The sequence below is a fragment of the Netta rufina genome, assembly GCF_964035555.1.
Source record: "Netta rufina genome assembly, chromosome: 15".
Lineage (NCBI taxonomy): Eukaryota > Metazoa > Chordata > Aves > Anseriformes > Anatidae > Netta > Netta rufina.
The window spans coordinates 13135915-13157010 of NC_140138.1; the positions used below are offsets into that span (position 1 = coordinate 13135915).

General features: G+C 44.0%; 1 protein-coding gene across 1 annotated transcript in view; it reads right to left on the bottom strand.

Moving 5' to 3' along the window:
- The window catches only part of MAD1L1 (mitotic arrest deficient 1 like 1), a 354917-nt gene that overhangs the window by 158258 nt on the left and 175563 nt on the right, over positions 1–21096 (bottom strand). The window contains exons 13-14 of the mRNA XM_084296309.1: positions 19503–19559; positions 1970–2058 (exon numbers count right to left, since the gene is read on the bottom strand). Coding sequence (XP_084152435.1) covers positions 1970–2058; positions 19503–19559 — 146 coding nt within the window. The remainder of the gene's footprint in view (positions 1–1969; positions 2059–19502; positions 19560–21096) is intronic.

Below are 21096 nucleotides of genomic sequence, written 5' to 3' on the forward strand. Positions count from 1 at the left end.
CTAACACCACAAGTCTGTAACAAGCAGGTACTTGTCAGTTCCTCTTGCCCTTGCCTGGGAAATTGAATTTTAACTCAGGACAAAGTCAGACATCTCCACCCCCACTGCCAGGAGCCTCCTGCAAGGTGAAGTGGTCCCAGACTCTGTGGCAACCCGGCTGTTTTCCCCTGCACACTCTGTCCCTGAAGCTACTCAGTAATAGATGGCAAATGCTGCTCAGTGAAGATAAACACTGAATGATGTGTCTCGGAGGTGGAAATAGAGACTGAACATCTCCCTACGTGAAAGGGTGCGGCAGCCTGTACCAGCCTGGGGAGGGAGAGACCAAGGAGCTGCTGCAGAACTATGCTGAAAACCTTCAGCTCCCAGAAGACAGCAAACAGGATGCTGGCTTTACTGATAGAGAGGCATAATATTAATCAGGAGTGACGGCTTTAGTGGTGCTGAGGAGGTGCCGAATAGTCCTGCAGCAGTATAAACAGCAGGTTTCAGAGGGTCTGCTGTGCCTCAGCAAAGGAAAAGCCTGAATGAGCTCAGGTCAAACATCCACAATAAGCAAAAGCAGATGGAGCCGGGTTTAACCTCCCCCCCCCAAAAAAAAGGGAAGCCACAGCATATTATCCTCTACCAGAACTCAAACACATGATAGAATAAAAAAAGAGAGATGTATGCCTTGGGTTTTCAGAACTATTACACCACCCTGAGGGAACTATACTCCAGGAGTGAGTCCCTATGATTAGGTTTATAGCCCTAAAACTTCTTGGAATAGCTTAGCTGAACATGTGTTATTTTCAAACACCTTCCCTCTGCTATGGCACTGGGCTTTCAAAGACGTAAAACAAGCTCCAGAGGCAAAGCACAAGAGCAAAGTCATAACACACGGGCCAGTAATTTCTGCTTTCTGCAAGATTCCACTTGCTGCAAAATCTAGCTTTCAGTCCTAAGAGGCAGTAACACTTTATAGTGATGGAGCTGAAAATATAAAAGAATTAAGAAGAGAAACTCCAGCCAAAGTCTTACATCAGCCAAGAATAAAAAACTCGGTCTGTCAAGATCTGATTTGCTCAGCTTAAATAAAAGGAACTTTATTAAACATTCAGAAACAGATGAACTTTTCCATGCTCAGTATTTATTGTGTCACCTGCTTTGGAATGGAAGCCGTAAATGCTTTAATAAATACATGGAAAGGTTGTCTAGCGTCACCATAGCTTTTGTAAATGCTCGCGTATCCTCTGCTGAAACACCGTTTTGTAACTTCTCTTTCACTGAATCACAACAGGTACCCCTCTGCCATCTGCAGCAATGCACGAGGGGAAACGTCCCTCTTTTTATCTCCAGTGCTACATGCACATCAGTATTACAAAAGCTCGATTCTAAACCTCTTCACACACACACCAACAGATCCTGTATTTACAGTCCAGATTCAGTCAAAATAAACAAACAGCAAAGCTGATTCCACAGGGAAGGAACTCAATAGGGGGAATAGCGATGCAGGAACCAGTCTTATGAATTACCTGAGTGCGAGAGACCCCAAATAGATTAAAAGAAAAGAGTCTGCAGACTCCTAAAAGATTAAAAAAAAAAAAAAAAAAAAGCTTATAAAGTATCTAAATGCAGGAAAGATCAGGGGCTGAGGCTCTCTGTTAATGCTTCATGGATTTCTTATGTTCATAAAAGCTATCTAGGAAGTTAAAAGTGTGCTTAGGAGGAGAAATGCTACTTCAGAAATATAAGGAAAACACATTCTGAGCAATGTTACCTTGCTGTTCCCTGAATAGCAGGCAGCCTACGTATACAGGCAGTCAACATGCAGCTACTTTTCAATGCACTGTAGCATGACGACGTCCTGTACCTGGTGCTCCACCATAAGATGGCAATAACCACAGCAGACAGGGAGAACAGCTAGAACTTCTCATTAGTTCCACTGAAAACAGTACAATCTTCCCAGCTTTCCCCTAGCTTTGCCTACCTGAGTGAGTCAATCTCCTCCTTGGTGATGGAAGTACTCTGCTCAGCCGTGCACTCTTGAGACTTCAGGACCTTCATCTCCACCTCCAGCTGCAGAAGAGAAAAGGCATGAGTTCCTCCAGTACTAATGAAGGGAACCAGAGACATGAGAACAGCATTCCTTTGCTAGAGGAAGGAATCAGGACACCTTACACAGGTCAGACCCTTCTCAGGATACCGACGTGTAGCACAACTCTTCATGTGTTGAATGCCAAAACCTCGGTTAATCCTGCTTCCCTCTGCGCTCACTTTTGCCTTCCCCAACATTTTCTCCAAAGTAGACGAGGCACAAAAAGTTGTTTGTTTTGTAAGCAAAGCTTCTGTTTCTTCTTTGGAGATTTCCCCAACCCATCTCTCACGGATAATCAGATGCAGAGAATTATTTGTGTGGTATTAGGAGCTCTCTGGTACCTGAGATTAAGTATTGACAGTTCAACCTCATTTAGCATCAATTCCTCCCATAAAAAAACGAACCACAGGATTATGCTGTCTTGTTCAGGACGACTCTAACACAAACACTGAATCGAAACCACTGGGGAATATTTCCAACACTTTCCAATATACATTTGTAGCTCAAGCTGCTCAGGTAGATCTGGTGGAACACAGAAACGATAAACAATAATACTTTCTGCCTCTGGCCTCGTTTGGGAAGGAACTCACAAGAAAATACTCCAAAACTCAACAGACAAGGAAAATTCTTACCCAGACTCAACCATTCTCAGGTCCCCTGACTTATGGAAATCCGTGCTCCTAATTCAGCTATCAAGACAATGTACAGATGAATAAACGACACGTGTCACTTGTTTCTAAACCTCTCAGAAAGTAATTTATTATGAATTTTAAGCAGAGAAACTACTTAGCATATACGGAACTTCTATTCCAGCACCTTCTCCCAGCTTAGCCCTCCTTCTCACTCATCCTTCAGATTTTGGACTTCCTTGTCATCTGTCTCTTGCAGCTGATGACTAATTCCTCTAATAAATCTACGGACAATCCAGCCCTAATTGCAAATGGAAAACTTATGACCACAGACAGCTCAGTATCAGAGAAATAATCCATCAATATACCATTCCTTTCAACGCTGATTAGTAGAGAAAAATCACATTGGAAAGGCAAACTTTGTGCAAAGGCAGCAAGTTGGCAGAAATTCCCGTCTGCCGAGGAAGAGAAGCATATTGACACGTGCAGTCATAGTGCTGAGCCAGAACTGAGATTTTGACATATTGCCTCTTTGCCCTTCCATGTTTACCAGAAAAGACAGGCAGAACATGGCAGCATTGTTAGCAGGAAAGGACGGGAAAGGGAGGGTTGCGTTATTCTCCTCCTCTTTCTGACAGCACAGCGACAGAGCAGAAGAGGGAAAGGTTTTAGCCAAATTTCTCTCTGGCACTCCAAAGCTTTGCATTCTCCCTCTGCTTGTCAAAAGGCACCCAGGAATAAAAAAAAAAAAAATAAGCAAAAGCCCACCTGCATCATCAGGCTGTACAAACGTTAATGTATATTAGCTGCCTGATAAGATTATCACAGCCAGAAATGCTTCCCTCAATTTTCTGATTACTGAGCTTATCTCTCCCAGCTCAGCCCATCACAGATGGCTGGGGATAACGCAAGCGCTCCAGATAATTCCAGAACTGTGAATCAAAGGTACCGGGATGAGGAGCATGCTTCAATTCCAACCTACTTCTAGCAGGAAAACACTCCTCACATCTCTTGGTTCCCATGTCTGCTGAAGGCTGGATGTGTTTGCTGTTCGAGTTCTGTGCTGCTTTCTGGACCGCGTGTGGATGGCGTTTGAGGATGGAAGGGCTGGTAAATATGTTATTTATCACAGGCTAAGCGGGCTCAGCCTTGAGTCCAACCACCACCTGCGCACCGACACGAGCAGATAAATCACTGCTGCCTTCCTGGGAGAGAACGGGGAACGGAGGGGATGGTGCCAGTAATGTGCTGCTGTGATCTGGGGTCTCGTAGAAAGGGAAAAACGGGGTGTGTAATGGGAAAAGGAGATGGGAGAGTGAATGCACAGATGTTGAAGTGAGTGCTGCGGTGGAAGGCATCAGAGCACGTCTTGCTTGAGATCCAGCAGTGACAAATTAGTGCCAGTAGTGGCATGATGAGATTCTGCTGGGTTTCTAAGAACAAGCAGTTCAGGAGAACGAAGAGGGAAGGGCACAGGGTCTGTAATGGCTTATTAAGCCATTTCTGTGTCTTCCCAATTTTCATGTGCCAAAACTACCTGGACTGTAAATCTGATGTCCCTGAGGTGAGAAGAGAGAGGAGGGCACGGTGTGAACTTCGTGGAACAAACCAGCTCGGGTGGTTCAGCGCTGACACAGAGCTGCTTCCCTGAACTGTGATTAAAACTCCCGAAGAGTTTCAAGTTCAGGCCAAGGCACAACTTCATGCCATATCAAATTATTGCCATTAAAATCTCATTAACCTTTTATGAAAAATAAAGAAAGTAAAACAGTTAAGGTATTAAATATTTCATTCACAAATGTTACTTGCTTCTTTTAATTATTAGGGTTTCAGCAATGAAAACATCCCTGCCTGCCAATCTCACAGAGGATATTAAAAATGTTATTTATGTCTTTTTCAGGGCAAAAAGAAAGTTAGTTGAGATAAGCTGAAGCAGCTTATTGTTGGGATCCAATTCTGCTTTTCTGAAAGCAGCACAGTGCAAGCAAAAAGGTCCTCACAGAATACGAATGAAGAAAATAGCAAAAAGAGCAAAAACCAAGGAACCCATTGATAAAACCCTCCTTTTACTTGCAGTTTCACCTACGGGACAACCCAAGCAGGGCATGTTCTCACCAGCCTCTGGGCAGACCCGACACATTTGCCCCAGCCTGGTGCTGTGTGAGCCACTGCCACCTCCTCCAGCAGGACATTCCCAGTGTGCCATGATGTGGTCAAGACAGAAAGCAAAGGAAAAAGAAAATAAAAAAGCAAAAAAAAAAAGGTGTGGGGAGCTTCCCGAGACCATGCCCCAGGACAGCTCTTTGGACCAGGCAATAAACATGAAATCACACTGCGGTGGCAAAGTTTGTCCCTCTCTGTTCACTTGTCCTCTTGGTATCAGTGGCAAAGAACGGCCTCGAGAAAAGATACAGAATGGAACCGTTTCTTATTTTTTCTGCCTAATTCCCAACACATCCCTTTTGCTCAATTAATTTCTAGTCCCAGTCTCACTTGTTTACCAGCTACTGCCTTCAGCGGGCATTTTCCGCTTTTTGGGCTAACTCAACATCCCTGTCTAAACTCTTCCAGTTTTTATCAACAATTTTATGTAACTGGCTGAGCTAAACTTATTATTTTGAATACATTAAGCCAGTAGAATCCATTACCCAGTAGGGAAAGAGGCTGCTTAAATTACCACTTGGTGCTCTATTCCCCCAGTCAGTACCAAACGGTCAGGCTCCGGTCCTCCAGCTCCCTTTTATGTCAATCTGGCTCTTTTAACCAGCATGGGGAGCAGAGGGGGAACACGCTGTCCCCTAACGCCACATCGCATCCCTTATTCTGAAAATTGCACTAGAGGGACCTACAATTCTTGCAGGATCCTCAGGGTTAATACCTTCCACGATCAGCCCCCCAGTGATAGCCCCACTATCAGAATATATTAGCAACCTGAAAAGAAGCCAAGCTTTCCCCAACCCTTTTTTATTATTATTTTTTTTTAAGTCATCCAAGGTTTTTATGACACTGGAAAGGGCAGAATAATGAGTAGTGTCAGAGCCCATGACTCGTGAATAAAACACATAAACAGGTACTTAACATTTTGACTATGCAATGTTCTCTTTTCAGAATACACTGGAGCCTCTTGCTCTCAACCTGAATTGATCCCATTTATCCAGAACCTTTTCTGCTCTTTCACTTCATAAACATGGATTTCAGTTCAGCTTCATTGCTGCCAGTCAAAAATGATCAGGGCACATCTAGCATATTGAATAATTTCAGAGTGACCACATACAAAAATAGCCCAAAAGGTGAAATGCAAATACTTTTTCCCAAGCAAATACTGCCATTACTATTTACAATCCAAGAAGGAGAGGAAAGAAGAACGTGGATTTTCATCTAGTGTTTAATTAAATGAAATATCTTTCTTCTTTCAGCCTTACTTTGAAACCTGCCCGGACAGGATTTCAAGATGGTGGTTCTCCTCCAAGTGTTAATGACTTAGCGAACACCCACAGCAGCGTAAAAAATGTGTTCCTCTCTGGTTTTCTCTTCTGTACAAATTATTTAAAGACCTTTGAGATGACAGGGGAAATATAAAATTATAAATTCATCTCCTGACAGCTAGAAGAGACAGAGCCTTATTTTAGACATCAGATTTTCTTGGTGTATTTCTGGCATTTGTCGTTTCTGACCCCTATTTGTCCCCTCCTAAGCAAGTACTCTGAATCTCTGCAACACCACAGACCCACTGTTCCTCCCCCTTGGTTCCAGCAGTTCCCAAAGATGAGCATTTCCAAAGCATCCTACGCACCCACTCTCTACACCCATCTTCAAAATGGGATTTATTATAGACTTGGCTTTCTAAATTAAACCAGTCACCCTTGTAAACCGCATTTGCAGACTTGTGAAAATTGGACCAGACTGCCCAAAATAACGACCAGCTCTCTGTCCAGGCACCTCATTTTAGGCAGTGAGATTCAAAAAGGTCTCGGTCTAAAGTACTTCAACTTCGCATGTTGAGAAAAAGGAGGGTTCTTTTTTCCACATCATGTACACGTATTTCGTAGAACACATGCTGGAAACATATAGCTATTACTTGAATAATGAGTGAATTTTAGTGAGGGGCTGATACAGCAATCTCATCCTGATGAAGTGTGTCTGCACATCATTCAGCAGTCTTGGAACTGCAAAAAGCAGGAAATGCTGAATCTATTATAAATGTCTAAAGGTTTAGTTAACAATGGGCTGATGCAACGTCCTTTGAAAGGCCTTCCTCAGCAAAAGAGCTGATTTTAAAAAGCAGAGATAAATAGGAACTGAATTGCATGGAGCCACCATGGAAAGGTGAATTGAGAGGTTGTGTTTGACTACAAGTCTCAACACAATTTAAGAAGCTATTTAAATACATAAATATTTAAGCGTATGAAAACCAAGCAGATCTGAGAAGAGCGTGTACTAAAATAGGATAGAACAGAGAAACAGGACCCTGAGTGTGACCCCATATGTTGAAGTCTGAAAACAGGCACACTACCGTTCCCCTGGCACTCAATATGCCAGTTACTCCAGCGATGCTGTTTGTGCTTCTCTCCCAAGGATGCAGCAGTGACTAAGGATCTTATTTACCTCTCTTCCCACAGGCAAGTACGACAAGCTTGGTGACCTCCTGATGTCTACAAACCTACAAATAACGGTGTCAGGACAGAAATCCAACATACATAAACACCACTGAGCTTAATTTCAGTGTCCAGCAATACTACAAGGTAGTAAAATGGCACGCTGAGCACTTCCATCGACCATTCTGCTCAAGAAAAGCAGTCCCACCTCTTCCCTGCACCCAGCCCCCCGCCTGCTGAAGGGCTGCTCCCTTGTAACATCTGCAGAGAAGCACACGTGGGGAGAATGAAGCCTCGCCAGATTTCTTAATGAAATGCGCCTTTTTCTTTAACCTAACTCTTCTTCAAAGAAATAGGACATCACTTGCAAAGCAAAATATTGCTTGTCATTTAGAAACAGGCTAAGCAGCCCAGGATTAGTTGGCGCGTTTTCTTAGGGAAATGAATCCTTGATGCTATTGTAGAACAAAAGCAATAAAACCCAAGAAAATCAGATATTCAATAAAAAGTATTTTAGAAACACCCATTTCCCACTTGGTTGAACCAAAATAATAAATATATTTTTTCCTCTTTAAAGACAAAGGCTAGCTAGCTGAGAGCTGCCACTCTCTATGGGTGACCCAATCTGTAACAAACCTGGCGTGCTTTTATCACTGAGGAGACGGGGCCAGGAGCAAGCTTCCAGCAAACAGTTTCTTAAAAACGTACTCATGCATATATATTATTGGAGATACACACAAGCTGGGAAATGGACATATGCTGACTTCTGCTTCTCTCCAATACAGTCTGGATTGTGTTTTTTCTCCTCCTGTTGCAGTAAAAAGAGAGCAATTTTTCAAGTTTATACTGAATGTCATTCCATTTCATTTCCAAATATAATCTCCCAGAGAGAAGGTTTGCTTGCCCTATTTCCAATCTCTAAAGTTAATACACAAATTTATATTCCTTTCTCCCACTCACTCTCCTAAATTAAGAGGCGTAATTACTGGGAACGCTTGCTACAAACGAATCAAGTGCCAAGGGAGAAGGAGCTGTCACTGCTGGACGTCTGCAGCAGCCACCCTCCTCTCTCGCCATCCCCTGAGGATGCTGCTTATGAGGCAGTTTCTATCTTTGCCATTAGCAGGGGTAGCTCGCACACACGAGCAGGCACCAACGCCTCCCTTACCAGCCAGGACAATCATAAACAACCAAATTACAAAATTAACTTGAGCCTGCCGAGGAGCCAGCAGCGCCTGCAAGGAGTTTCTCCGAAATTCACCTTTGCCTCTCGGTGGTTCTGCGAGCGCTCTGGCAGCAGCAGCAGGTTTCCTTAAGGACAGCGGAGAAGCTCGCATCTAAAAATTCAGGCCCAGTCTCATCCCTCTCTTCCCCCACCCCCCCCATCTCCAGCACCCTCTCAAAAGGAAGATTGATTATTATAATCAGACTTAGCTCTGACACAGCATTTGCATTTTCAAAGCACAGCATAGTCATTAACTAATTCATCTACCCCAAGGGAGCCCTAACGAGCTTTCACCTCTCTCCCCTCTGATTCCCAATCTGCAGGCAGCCCACAGCTTTCCTTCAAACACCTCCCCTCCACATTGTGCTGCACAAGCGCGACTTGGTGAAACTCCAGGCAGCTTCAGCGAGCCAAAATGAGCCCTGCTGCACAGGAACACAGCTCTGCCCATAGCAGCTGCAGAGGAGGGATGCACAGGCACGTGGTTAATAACAATTCGTCCTAAGGTTTCCATACGTAACTGCGCAGTTATGGTGTGCCACAGGGAATGGTTTCTGTTATGCAAAATAAGGCCAATGCCACGGCGGTCCCAAACTTCCCATGCTCATGTATGATCAGCATCAGTCAGGAGCCTGAGCTGCACGCCCAGCTGTCTGCATGAAGGAAGCATCACCACGTCGTGCCTCAAATCCCAACACAGCCCACACAGCAAGCTGAGCCTCTCATGCCCTACAGCCTTCCCAAATTGCCTTTACCCTATGACCTGTCCTCTGCTTAACGCTCATCTCACCCCAGAGCTGCCAACCCTGCACCCACCCACCTCCCCTTGCCCATCACCGCACCCTGCCTTGGCCCTGCCCCAGCAGAGCCCCGCAGGAGCTGCACTCCTCGGGTTATTGCTGATGAGCAGTAACATCTCACTGGAGGTGCTTCACCCACCGATCCATTGCATCTCAACAGCACATCGCCCATGTTCATCCCATGGATGCCAACTTACTGCAGTTCTGTCTTCTTGAGCTTCGTTCCCCACTTTATGCTCTATTTCTCACTTTCCTGTACTTGGGTGCAAAACACAATCAAGGAATATCCCAGGCTGGAAGGGACCCACTGGGATCATCGAGTCCAGCTCATGGCTCCACGCAGAGCTACCTAAAAGCGAAACCCCATGCCTGAGAGATGTGGCAGTTTGGAAATACGCGTTACCAGATATTTCAGGAGGAGGGAAACTAGCTCTGAGATCAAGATGAATGAAACTGGATGCTTTGAGGGGAAGAGGAGCAAAAGACCCACCGTGCAAAGGGAGTGGAGACTTTGCGTTAAACCCATGAGTTTATTGACGTGTGATTACAGATTTCAACTCGCTGTTCCAGAAGAAGGAACGAACGTGCAATCTGTCCCCCTCTGCCCTACTGCAGCTCCCAAGCCCTCCTCCCCGGGCGCCGCTATGGCACCTCGTCGCCGCTGTGCACCAGCCGAAAATCCTTGACAGCTCCGCGTTCAAAACCCTCTCTCTTCACTCTCACGGCTTGTTCTGAAGAAGGATCACCTAATTTCCATGCTCATTCAGCTCGGAGCCTCTCCGCCGTTATCAGCCTCGCTCCACCACGTTCCCCCAGCCTGCAGATGACTGTTTCCTTTAATTACTACCGAAAGCTCCTCCCACCGGGGAGAGCAAAACAGCTGGTGTCCACTGAGAGAAGGAAGCTCCAGAGTAATTAGCCTTAAACGGCTGACACCTCCTACCCGTTACTCCTGGTTAGAAGAGCAAAACACAGCACAAGTCCTAGGGAACCTGTTCAGTACTCGACGTGCTGCAACCTCTCTGCGTGCAGCCATGGGACCGCTGCAATGAAGCCGGCTGTTCTTGGGGCAAACGTGGCTCTGGTCACTTCCTTCCCACAGCAGTAGGCACTTTTGCTAGAAGCAAGTCTTCCAGCTGCTGTAATTCGGTGGCAAAGCACCAAATAAGCCCGCAAAGACATTGTACCTCCTCCGTGCAAACTCTGAATACAGCTTGTTTCCCGAAAATATACCTTTGAGCAGTTTCTGGAGCATTCAGTCAACAAATTCTCATGAAATGGTAGCTTGTAATCCCACCTCTCCCTCCCCCCCATCAGTTTTCTTGTTGAAAAATCATCACATAATGAGCAGTCAGAGAAGAACCTATGCATTTCAAGCGACCACCTGGGAAGAAGATCAAAGAGGAAAGGAAAGAGGAATCTAACATCCAGTTTTGTTCCTTCATCTCCTAACCTAAATACAGTGGAATCAATCTCTGCTGAATACTGTACGAGAACAAAGGAGCCTTCACTGAGTGCTGGACTTGAAAAAGCCAACGTAATCCTCTCGTTCCAGCTCCCAGGGAACAGCCCCCAGCCCACGTCAGGGCGTTTTTAAGAACGGCTCCGTCCCCGCCTGGCAGCTCAGCGCAGCCAGGAGCACAGCTTGCCGGCACGTCCCTGCAGAGAAAGGTGAGCGGGGGGCACCAAGGCTTCATGCTCGGGGTGTTTTCTGTGTCCCCAGGGATGGGGACATGGCCAGTGCCGTGGGAAAGAGGCAGCTCACTCGACAGAGCCTTCCAGCTGCCCTCAGGAAAGTGGTGGGTGCTTGAAGGAGGCTGGTTCCCCAAGCCCTTCCTGGAGAACGCACTAAGAGGAGATTGAAGAGCTCTCTTGGTTTTCCAGCTCGATGACCCTTCATGTGGACCTTCTGCCACAACAGGCGGTGGGTTTTTAATGGGTGAGAAGTGGGAAATCTCCCTCCTTGGGAAAAACAGCAAAGGTTATAGGGCCTGCCAAGATCACTCTGCCCATTTTAGCCTCTTGAGACCATGCCTGTGGTCTCCCTCAGTTGCCAGCAAGCAATAAGGGAACAAAAAGCAAAAAGTCAATTCCCTCTCAAGTACCGCATGTTCAGCTCTGGTGCCAGAACAGAAACCTGGCATTTTAACCTTTGGTGAACATGTTCCTGCTGCCACAAACAAGAAGCTCCGAAGCCCAGCTCCGAGGGGAAGGGAAGCTGTGACAGATGTGCCGTGGGTGACATTAGCGCTGCACACACCAGCGACAGGACAGGGCCTGGCAGGAGCTCGATTTTCTACAGCCAGTCTTTAGAGGTTAATGAAATATTCATAAATAAGTTAAAATTCTCCTGACAAGCTAGATCCTGTAGTACAACAAAGAGTTGTCAGCCTCAATTAAGCGATTCCAAAAAGGCAGGGCTCTGCCATTCATTATTTACCGAGAGGTCACAGGAAGAATTGTGCTCTATGATCTTCTTGTCTCTGCGGATAAATTAGGTTTCACAGCTCCTGCTGGAGGACTCTGCTGCCCTGACAGAGCAGCTCAGAGAGACCCCAGCCTGCCACCAGCACTACCTACCTCCAGCATTTAACAGCAAAAGGCAAAAAACACTGGGAGCGAGCTCTTCTAATGGCACTCAAACAGAAAGAGATCGAAAGCAAAACAAATAATGGAGCAAGCTGATTAGGCTGTCAGTGCGAGGACTGAAACAGGCTTGAAACACATTTTTTAAGCCTTTAGCTCACTCTTTGTACATACAAAGCCAGCGCTGGGCAAGAAGAAAAGCATCCAGCAATCTTTGATCTGCAGGCACGTCCACTGAACATGCCCTCAGTGCTTCCCTAAATCCAGTAGCTAGAGATCTGCACATCCTCTCTCCTGCTGAGGATAAATTGTGCCTCCAGAGCTGCATCTCTCAGCTCAGACCGCTCAGGCTGGCCCTGTTCTGATGCAGGTACAACTTCCCAGGACTGGGAAAGCAGAAGGAAACCAGTTCCCCACCTTGCCACAAGCAAGATGGAGATAAATTATTATTTTGTCCCATCAGAATCAGATCACTGCAGCTCAGAGGAGCCAGAATTGCCATCCGGGTTTGGGTCTGGCTATTTTCCCCCAGTCCAACAGCTCCTTTCCCAGGGGGAGCCCAGGGAAGGAGCAGCAGCACAGCACTGCTACACTTCAGGCAGCTACGTCTCCTCCACTGCCGTGTGAAAGTCTTTAACCTGTGTCAGCTGTTACCATCTTCCATGAGAAAACGAAAATTGTCCTGTTGAAACCAAACGGTGCTGCCAGGTTCCATAAAACTTTAATGCTAATGGATCCAACAGCAGGTTCATTTGTGCTACAGGACTTTTAAACAGACAGTTTATTTGTTTTTAATTTGAAGGGGATGTACTACTCGATCCTATGTGCCTGGCTAGATTCTTAAAGCGGAGATAAACCACAAGAATTGACTAAGTCTCTTCTAACCTAATTAAAATCACAAGTAGGTATCAACGCGTGGAAGTCTAACGTGCTGTACCCATCCCCTCTCTGGGCTGTAGGCAGTAGGTTGGCATTCATCTGCCAAGACCCCGGTGCGTTCAGCACCCTCCCCACTTTGCCCGCAGTCACCCGCAGCAGATGGCTCTGACGCTGCCACAGCTTTGTTCGAACGTGAATTTTCCAAGGTGGAACGTGCAGCAGATGCAGCATAACTAACCGAGGCCGTTCATCATTTCCTAATAGCGAGGACAACGAATCCTCTTTCTGCTCCTCAGAGCTCACTGTATTGCTACACCGTGGGGAACAGCAAGGACTAATTTTAATGTGCCTGTTTACAACAAGCACCGACAGCGAGCTCTCATCTAGGAAAAGGAGAGGAGAAGAGATGCTCTGAGCACTCCTGCCTCTCTGTTCCAGGGTTTGCTCACCTGGAGAGCCAAAGCTCTTCAGTGAAAGCACAGGCAGAAGAGTTGAAATGGGACAACAATGACTTGCACACTCACCCTACTCTTTCCAACAAATTGTGTTTCTAAACTAAAAGAACCACAAGAGAAAATGAAAAATGTGAATACTGACACTGGGAAGTATACACACAACAGAGAAGCAACAAATGGCTCTGCTGAATTAAAGCTACCTGGCAGACAAAAAGAGGACTCAGACATCGATCATGAAAACATATTTAAAAGTAACAACATTTACTGAACATCTCAGGCCAAAAATATGAACGCCAACAATTCTGATAACTCAAAGCTCGGCAGCTTTATCACAGATGAGCAGAAAGATGTCTGAAGGAACAAGTTAGGTGAAGACTGATGGGACAGCAGCAGAACTGAAACCTAACAGGGCAAGTCTCCCAAACAGCAACCAACAGCAAGAACCTCTCCTAGAAACTGCGTCTTCATCAGTCTGAAACCAGAGAGGAGGACAAAGAGCTGGGTGGACGATCAGCAACCATCAGTGCTGTGTGGCAGTGGAAATGGCAATGGAAGAGGCGAGCTACATCCAGCACAGGCAGGTTCACGCCTGTAGCAGATGCTCCTGTACAAGCTACTGCTGAAAAATCAGCTGGAGTGATGTGACCACCCTGGCTACTGATCTTCAAAGGAAACAAAGGAAAATGGGAAGAGAGTTAAAGAAAGCTGCAGGATTCGTGAGGAGCCTGAGAAGCTTGTTCTAAGAGAACGCTGGAAGAGCTTGATTTGTTTAACCTAGGCAAATGCTGGGAGAGAACAATTGTTCTCTATAAATATGTCACAGCATAAAGATGAGGGAGGAAGAACAGTCACTGGAGTTTAAGGAGAAAATTAACACACACAAAAAAAAAGAAAGGATATTAACTGCACATATATTTTCAGCTGGAATTGGAAGATTTCTAGCTATCAGAGCAGTCTTTCAGTGACAGCAGTGGGACAAACAAGCTAAGCACTGTCAAGACAAGCTTGATAAATTGATGAACTAATCTACATGCTGCAATTGCCTCAGTTACCAAAGGACTGGACTTTATGACCTGAAGAGTCCTCTTCCTGTCATCTGTTACTATATCATTTCATTCTAGATCAACTTTTTTTTGCTGTTTCTTTATAACCAGATTCATGTTTTTCAGTCTGATTTAAGAACTGTGTATTTCCCCAAAATTACCTTACTAAAAAACTACTGCTGCGTTCACGCTGCTGCTCAGCTGAACGTCACACTGCTCATCTGTCTTGGGCTTGAAGTCTCATATAAGGTGCTAGCAGAGGATCTGTCAAATGCTAAGGAGGCTTGCTGTCATCTTGCTAAATCAATTTGGAAGTGACCAAATACATTTTTGATAGATGGAGGCTTCCTGCCCCAGTCGGTTATCCTCCTTCCCCTCCCAACCTGTTGGTGCCATGCCTGTTCTGTCAGAGCTTCATTTCTATTTATAACTAACGTGCCTTGGTACTCTAATCCCACATTTAATTGCCAGCCTACTGTAGATAATACGGAGAATTAACATTTCCACTAATGAGCACCACTTTTGTCATTCTTGTGTCTTGTCTGTTGTATTTCTTGCTTTATGCTTAATAACTCTCATACAAGAATTAAATTAGCTATATTGCCCAATTATCTAAGGCAGCTCTTTCTATACCAAAGTTCACTTCTTTCCTGTTACCGTTACCATCTGTAAAGTCAAATGCAACAGAATTCTGAACCTCACCGGGTATTTCTTTTAAGTATCAGAAGTTACAGTTATTTATGGCCTGGAGGTCTGATGCAACCATTAGAAAGTGAAGTATTTCAGTAGTAATGCGAATGGTTTACAAACAGTGTGGATGGATCTCATGTTTATTTATTGATGACTTCTGTGATTTTCCCACATTCTCTGCAACTTTTCCATGTTGCTTTCCAGTTAGCAGACAGGTCCTGACTAGATCAGGCACAGCGTTCTCTGAGCTGATTTCTTCCTTGTATCCTCCTACTGTCTTCATTACTTCTCCCGATAAACATCAGTGTAGCTGGTCACTGACATTTAAGTTAATCCCAAACATTACGATTTCATCGGACTGAACATATGATTTGGCTCCTTAACTATTCCTGACCTGCTGCCCTTAAATAAAGGTTTCCTGTTCTTTGCAGAGGGTTAGCAAACACATTTACTTAAGGCAAGAGGAAGTCATTATTGTCATTTCAAGGTGTCTTTATTTCTTCTGTAAGGACTTTCGTTTTATGCCATTCATTTTGCGATGACTACATCCTTGGACTTCAAATCTTCTTTACCTCCCACCCTGCTAAGCAATTCTTCTGATTCTTATATCCATCCTTCTTAATCTGCGGGAGGATGAAATATAATTTGGTCCAATAAGGAGTCTAGATTTCAGAGCCCACATGGGCCAAGCTGTCTTTGGAAGATGAAAGCCAAAGATACCCAGAGCACCTCAGGGCAGTGAAAATCCAGGTGATACTTTTCTTTTCTAAATACCAGCCTCACTTCCCTCAGGGATTAATGGTGGAAAAAGAATCTTGACATAAATGCCTCTGCTACAGAACCAGACTGAAGCAAAGTGTAAGATCAAGGATCACAGCTGTTGCCCGGGTGGCAAGCCTGAGCCAAACTATTTTGTCTTGTCTATATAGGGATAAGAAAAACACAGATGAAAATTAGAAAGAAGTATCTTCTGCTTCCCTCCATCAGGGAAAGAAAGAATAATATGAAACAATCAGGAAAGCATTTTCCATAATACTTTGGTGTGAGCGAAGCTAGCCCTCAGCTCTATGCCACAAGCACTAAACTAACATACCATAAGTAGGAAGATCCTGGGACTACAAAACAGGCAGCCATAGGTGCAAACCCTACAAGCTATCTCCTGGCACATCCTGCAAGTAAAGATGTTTGAACGCTACCCTTGATAAAGGAAACTTCCAGTGCTGATAAAATTGTCAGAAAAGTGCTCATAAATACATAAAAATTGCAGGAAAGAAGCATGCTTAGGGCACAACAACAACAAAAACATTATTTCAGCAAAGAAAGGAAACAGAACACTCACAGAAGTGGGGGAAAATGAAGTCATCTGAGCAGCCTGGTGACTCTGATATGTACCATCTCTCAGAAGACTGTGCAGGTACTGCCTCCTTCTAACAGGAAGGCATTCAACGTTGGAATAAAGAAAAATAAATAACTGAAGGGTTAGAGGGAGAGAAAAATCAAAGTTTCATTGTTATAATTACACAGCACAACGATAAGGGTAATTTTTCTTAAATCAAAAAATAAATTCTAGGTTCAAGTTCCCTGAAGGATATAAAATATTAGAGGATTTTTTATGGTTGTAATCACAAACTCATTTCTCCAGCCACTACTGGCCGTGTCTAATTAGGGTAAAGTATGTTAATGATACAGCGGCACAGCCCAGAGACGTCTTCAGTTGCAATATTAATTGCATTTAGGGAAAGAAGCATGAATTGTGCTTATACAAGCTAATTAGTATGGGTTTGCTAATTAATACTGGAAAGTCAAACTGCCTTTGTCTTGTCAACTGCAATTAGCTGAAGACATTTACATTTCTTTTTTTTTCCTCCTTCTGGTAGTCAGCTCACTTTTAGCTGACAAGCGACGGACCGGCGTGCTGCAGCACTGAGCGGCAGCGAGAGCTGCAAGCCCGTCCCGCGCTCCTCTAGGAAGACCTCGTGCCCTGGGCTAGCACAGGTTCAGCTCCTAACATCCCATGGACACAATTCCCTGAAATAGGGCCCTCTCCAACCAAGGGCACAAATGCAGATGCCATCTTATTGAGGCCACAATCCCAACAGCTTTATCCCACAGATATTTCACTTTTAAGTACTGCTCCGTGAAGAATGATTTACCAGGGCATCTGAGATGCTCCCTGCTGCATACAAGAAGCCCCAACAAACTCATTGGTGAGATCCGACCAGCTAGTTCCCTAGCCCTAGAGCATGTTAATTCATTTCCAGTGCTCTGGGGAAGGTAAGAAAGCCATTAGCACTCTTCAGGGTGGAGGCAGAGATGTCACCTCTACAGAGGTTTATCCCCGAAGCCCAAAGACCCATCAGACTGTACGATAGCACCTGACAGGTGTTTATTTCTTTTCACTTAGAGCCATAAGCCTGTTTGTAGAATGGCTGATGAAAAGCAATATCCACATCTGTCAGCACCCAGAGCAGGAAGAGCTTTTCTGCACCCTCCCAGCCGCAGCGGCTTAGCATCAAACCAGCAAGAAGTGGATCACAGGTGAAAAATTGGGAGAGGGATGAAAAGGGAGGAGAGACGCCAGGAATCCAAATCAGGCAAACAAGTGCTGGCTGAAGTGCCAACTTTGAATGAGTCTGAAAATAAGGCCATCCAGGTGAAACACTGATCTGGACAGAGGGAAAATAAACAACAAGGAAAGAACTTTTTGTTCAATAGCAGAGAGGAGAGCAAGGCTGCCGGAATAATGGCCGGAGCCTGGAGGCAGGAGGTTAATGAAATGGCCCCAACCAAAGGGGACAGACCTCTGCCACCCCTCACACTGCAGAAGACACATTTTCCCTACCAGTGAGGTTTCACTGGGGGATGGAGGAGAACCAAAGAAAGCTCCTCCAAAGAAGGAGTTACCTACTGTCATTTTTTTCCTCTAAAGGGAAAAAGAGGAAAAGCAATCTCCCTCTGTTTGAAGCAATTTTCTTGTATTTACTGAACAAAATTCAAAATGCTGAATAAAGCCCACACCTCAAAATCTGCAAACCATAGTCTAGAGCACTACAGAACACAGCCTCTTCATGTGAGATTGATGTAAGCCTTACAACGAAGATCATAAGACCTGCAGTTTTCCACCAAGTAACCCTTGGGAATAGGCACCGAACACTGACTACTTCTTTATCCTCTGCTGATGGATGATGCACAACACCAATTAATGCTTTAACACTGCAAGTCCCAGTTTCTCCAGCTCTCTGCTAGCTTGTTTAATACGACAAGCTTTTGAAGGCAAACAAGTACCTCAAACCCCAGGCTTAATGAGCCAAAAAGAAAAACTTTGAAATGCTTTAAAAAATGAGCATCAGAACATTAAAAACATAACAGCAAATTTATCCTCTGATATGTCCAGAGAGCACAATACAAAGTTGATTGTATAGCATTTAAAATTGTAACAAGGCAGTATGTAACGAGATCAGACAGTAAATAGGATTAATTCTGTTTTCTTTGGACATATCACACATCACCACAGAAAGTAACTGAGCATACAAAAACATTTGCCCACAATGCAAGACCACCCCAGACCCAGAGTCAATTAACGCTCTCATTAATGCAAATCTGCTGTTGAAACAACATGGGGGACCACAGACCAAGTAAAAAAAGAAACTATCGGATGTATGGCACCCTATTAATAGAACAGCAAGGGCACACCAGTTCTGACCTTCAACGCCTTAACAGAGTTAAGCAGACGACTAAAGTCTAGCATTAGCACTGTTGTTGAGCATTTGGTTTTCAGAGCAAAAATCTGTTTAGTACCTACTTACTAGCCCATATTTTAATTAGTAACAAAATTAACCCAATGTAAAATATATTTAGAGAATGAGTGTCTGCATCTTGGATACTGCTCACATTTTTCTTGTGACTGGAAAAGTTGCAGGAATCCTGCAACTCACCCATCAGCAAAAACATTGGTTCACAAAACAGTTTAATGCTGACACCTCAGTTTAATGCTGAATATGAAGAATCATATACAACAGTCATGAAACAACATATAAACCTCCCTACTGCCTGGTTTTGTGGCTTCTATTACTTTTGGTCCTTGAGGGAACTGCCAATAAAAAAGACAAAACCAGCGGAAAATTAACAGGCATTATAAAATACTAGTTTGTAGTAATTGTCGCATCTCATCTGCTTGTCCTTTGCATACTTGAGACTGAATCAAAGGCCCCCAAAGTAAGCAGTTAATTCAGGATGAAATTAAATGCTTCCTTCTGATCGAGAACTGGTAACAAAAAAAAAAAAAAAAAAAAAAAAAAAAGGCAAACTGCCAAAAAAAGAGGATGGCAGATCACTAGATCTCATCCAATGCTTGCTCCAGATAACCGCAGATACCAACAGTGCCAAGACTAGCAACAGTGATACAAACTTTTAAAATGTTTATTTGCTGTTCAGAGCTGAGTATTTGGAACTGATCCACTGTTCAAAGGCACTGAACTTTGCATATGTTACTGTAAAACGTTTAAAAAGAAATGAACACTTACCATCTCTGCTCTTTGTTTGTGATTCCCCACTTCTTCCAGAACTTGAGACAGCTGAGCCTTCAAGACAAAAAAAAAAAAAGTCAATAAATAGAAAATTAAGTCTGGGACATATTTCAGAATTTTAATATGACTACATTGCTTTCCACCCACCCCCAAACCATAAAAGCCACAACATGATTTTCTCTGCACTGAAAAGGAATTTTAAGTGCTGGGTCTTGTTATGCCCTATGAGCATCCCATTACATGAGACAATCCTGTCCCAAAGAGCCTGCGGTCTACACACACAAGAACGAACAGGTTTACTGTAAAGAGGAGAGCCACTGGGGCAGAAATCCCAAATTTCAGTCTGATGGTCCAGTCAGAGAACTGTGCTTCCTCTCTGTTTCTTTTGAAGTCATGGAGAATGGTCTAAAACCCATCTAATTCTTTCTCCTATGCTTAACTTTAGAGAAAGAAGATGCTTGCCCAAAACTCCTGAAAGGAGAGGGAGCTTGAAGGGCACTTAAAAAAAAATGTCTTGTTGAAATTTCAGGGCATGTGGCTGATTTTACTAGTCTCTACAATTGTGGTAGAATACCAAGAAAAGCCTCTCTGCAACACAACCCTACTGAATGCCTGTGAGAAAGACTTAATGCAAAGTGGTCGTTTTTTGTTTGTTTGTTTGAAGAGAAAGTTTGAAATTCAAAGAAACTCAAACCAGAGTGGAAATACCTTACGTTACCCTTTCAGAATTTCTGGAGAACTGGGAACCTGACTCAGAAGAAGAGCCTTCACCAAGTTTTCTTTATGAGAAAGAATTAAAAAAAAAAAAAAAAAAACACGAGTATTTTGGAGATGGTTAAGAGCAGGCACATTTACTACTTGAGTGCAATTTCTTCCCTTCTTCTATTTCACATCACTTTGCTAGCCTGCAATCAGCCTTTCTCTAGTTAGCAGAAAGCCCAGAAAATAGACACAACTAATGACAGAGAAACTAATTTAAACAATGTAAACAAACACAATAAGAAAAAAAAAAAAAAAAAAAAGCTTCCTGCAAACTAATTCACATAATTTCAAGCAGATATTCATTAAAACCCTTCAGAGCCCCTCTAACAATCTCTCTCCACACATGAAATGGGTCTTTTGAGTACTACTTCCAAACCAGAAGCAAACAGCAAGCAGTTTATTACAATGAAAAGGAAAACATTAAGCTTTGGAGGCCAACGGCACTGAAATGCAAGCAAACAAAAAATTACAGTCTTCGGGTTCAGCACAGCGTAAGTTTAATTTTGCAAACAAACAACAAAACAGTTCAAAACCTCCCTGTCCCCAGAGCTCAGTGCAAACAGAAAAAGTTACGGATTCTTGCTGTGTAGGGCCTGGGATGATGTGACAATATTTAAGGAACAGACACTCAAATAAGATGAAAAAGGTTTTAATGCAAGTCTGGGACCTGGCACAAGGAAATGAGACACACTCATTAAACACCACAGGAGATGCCAGTCCCAACCAAACGCCGAGCGCATGTACAAGCAAGTAAGAAGAAAAACTCAAATTATCACCAAGTTTGATGCTGAAACATCAGGTAACTAGAAATTTGCAGGCAGCTGGGACA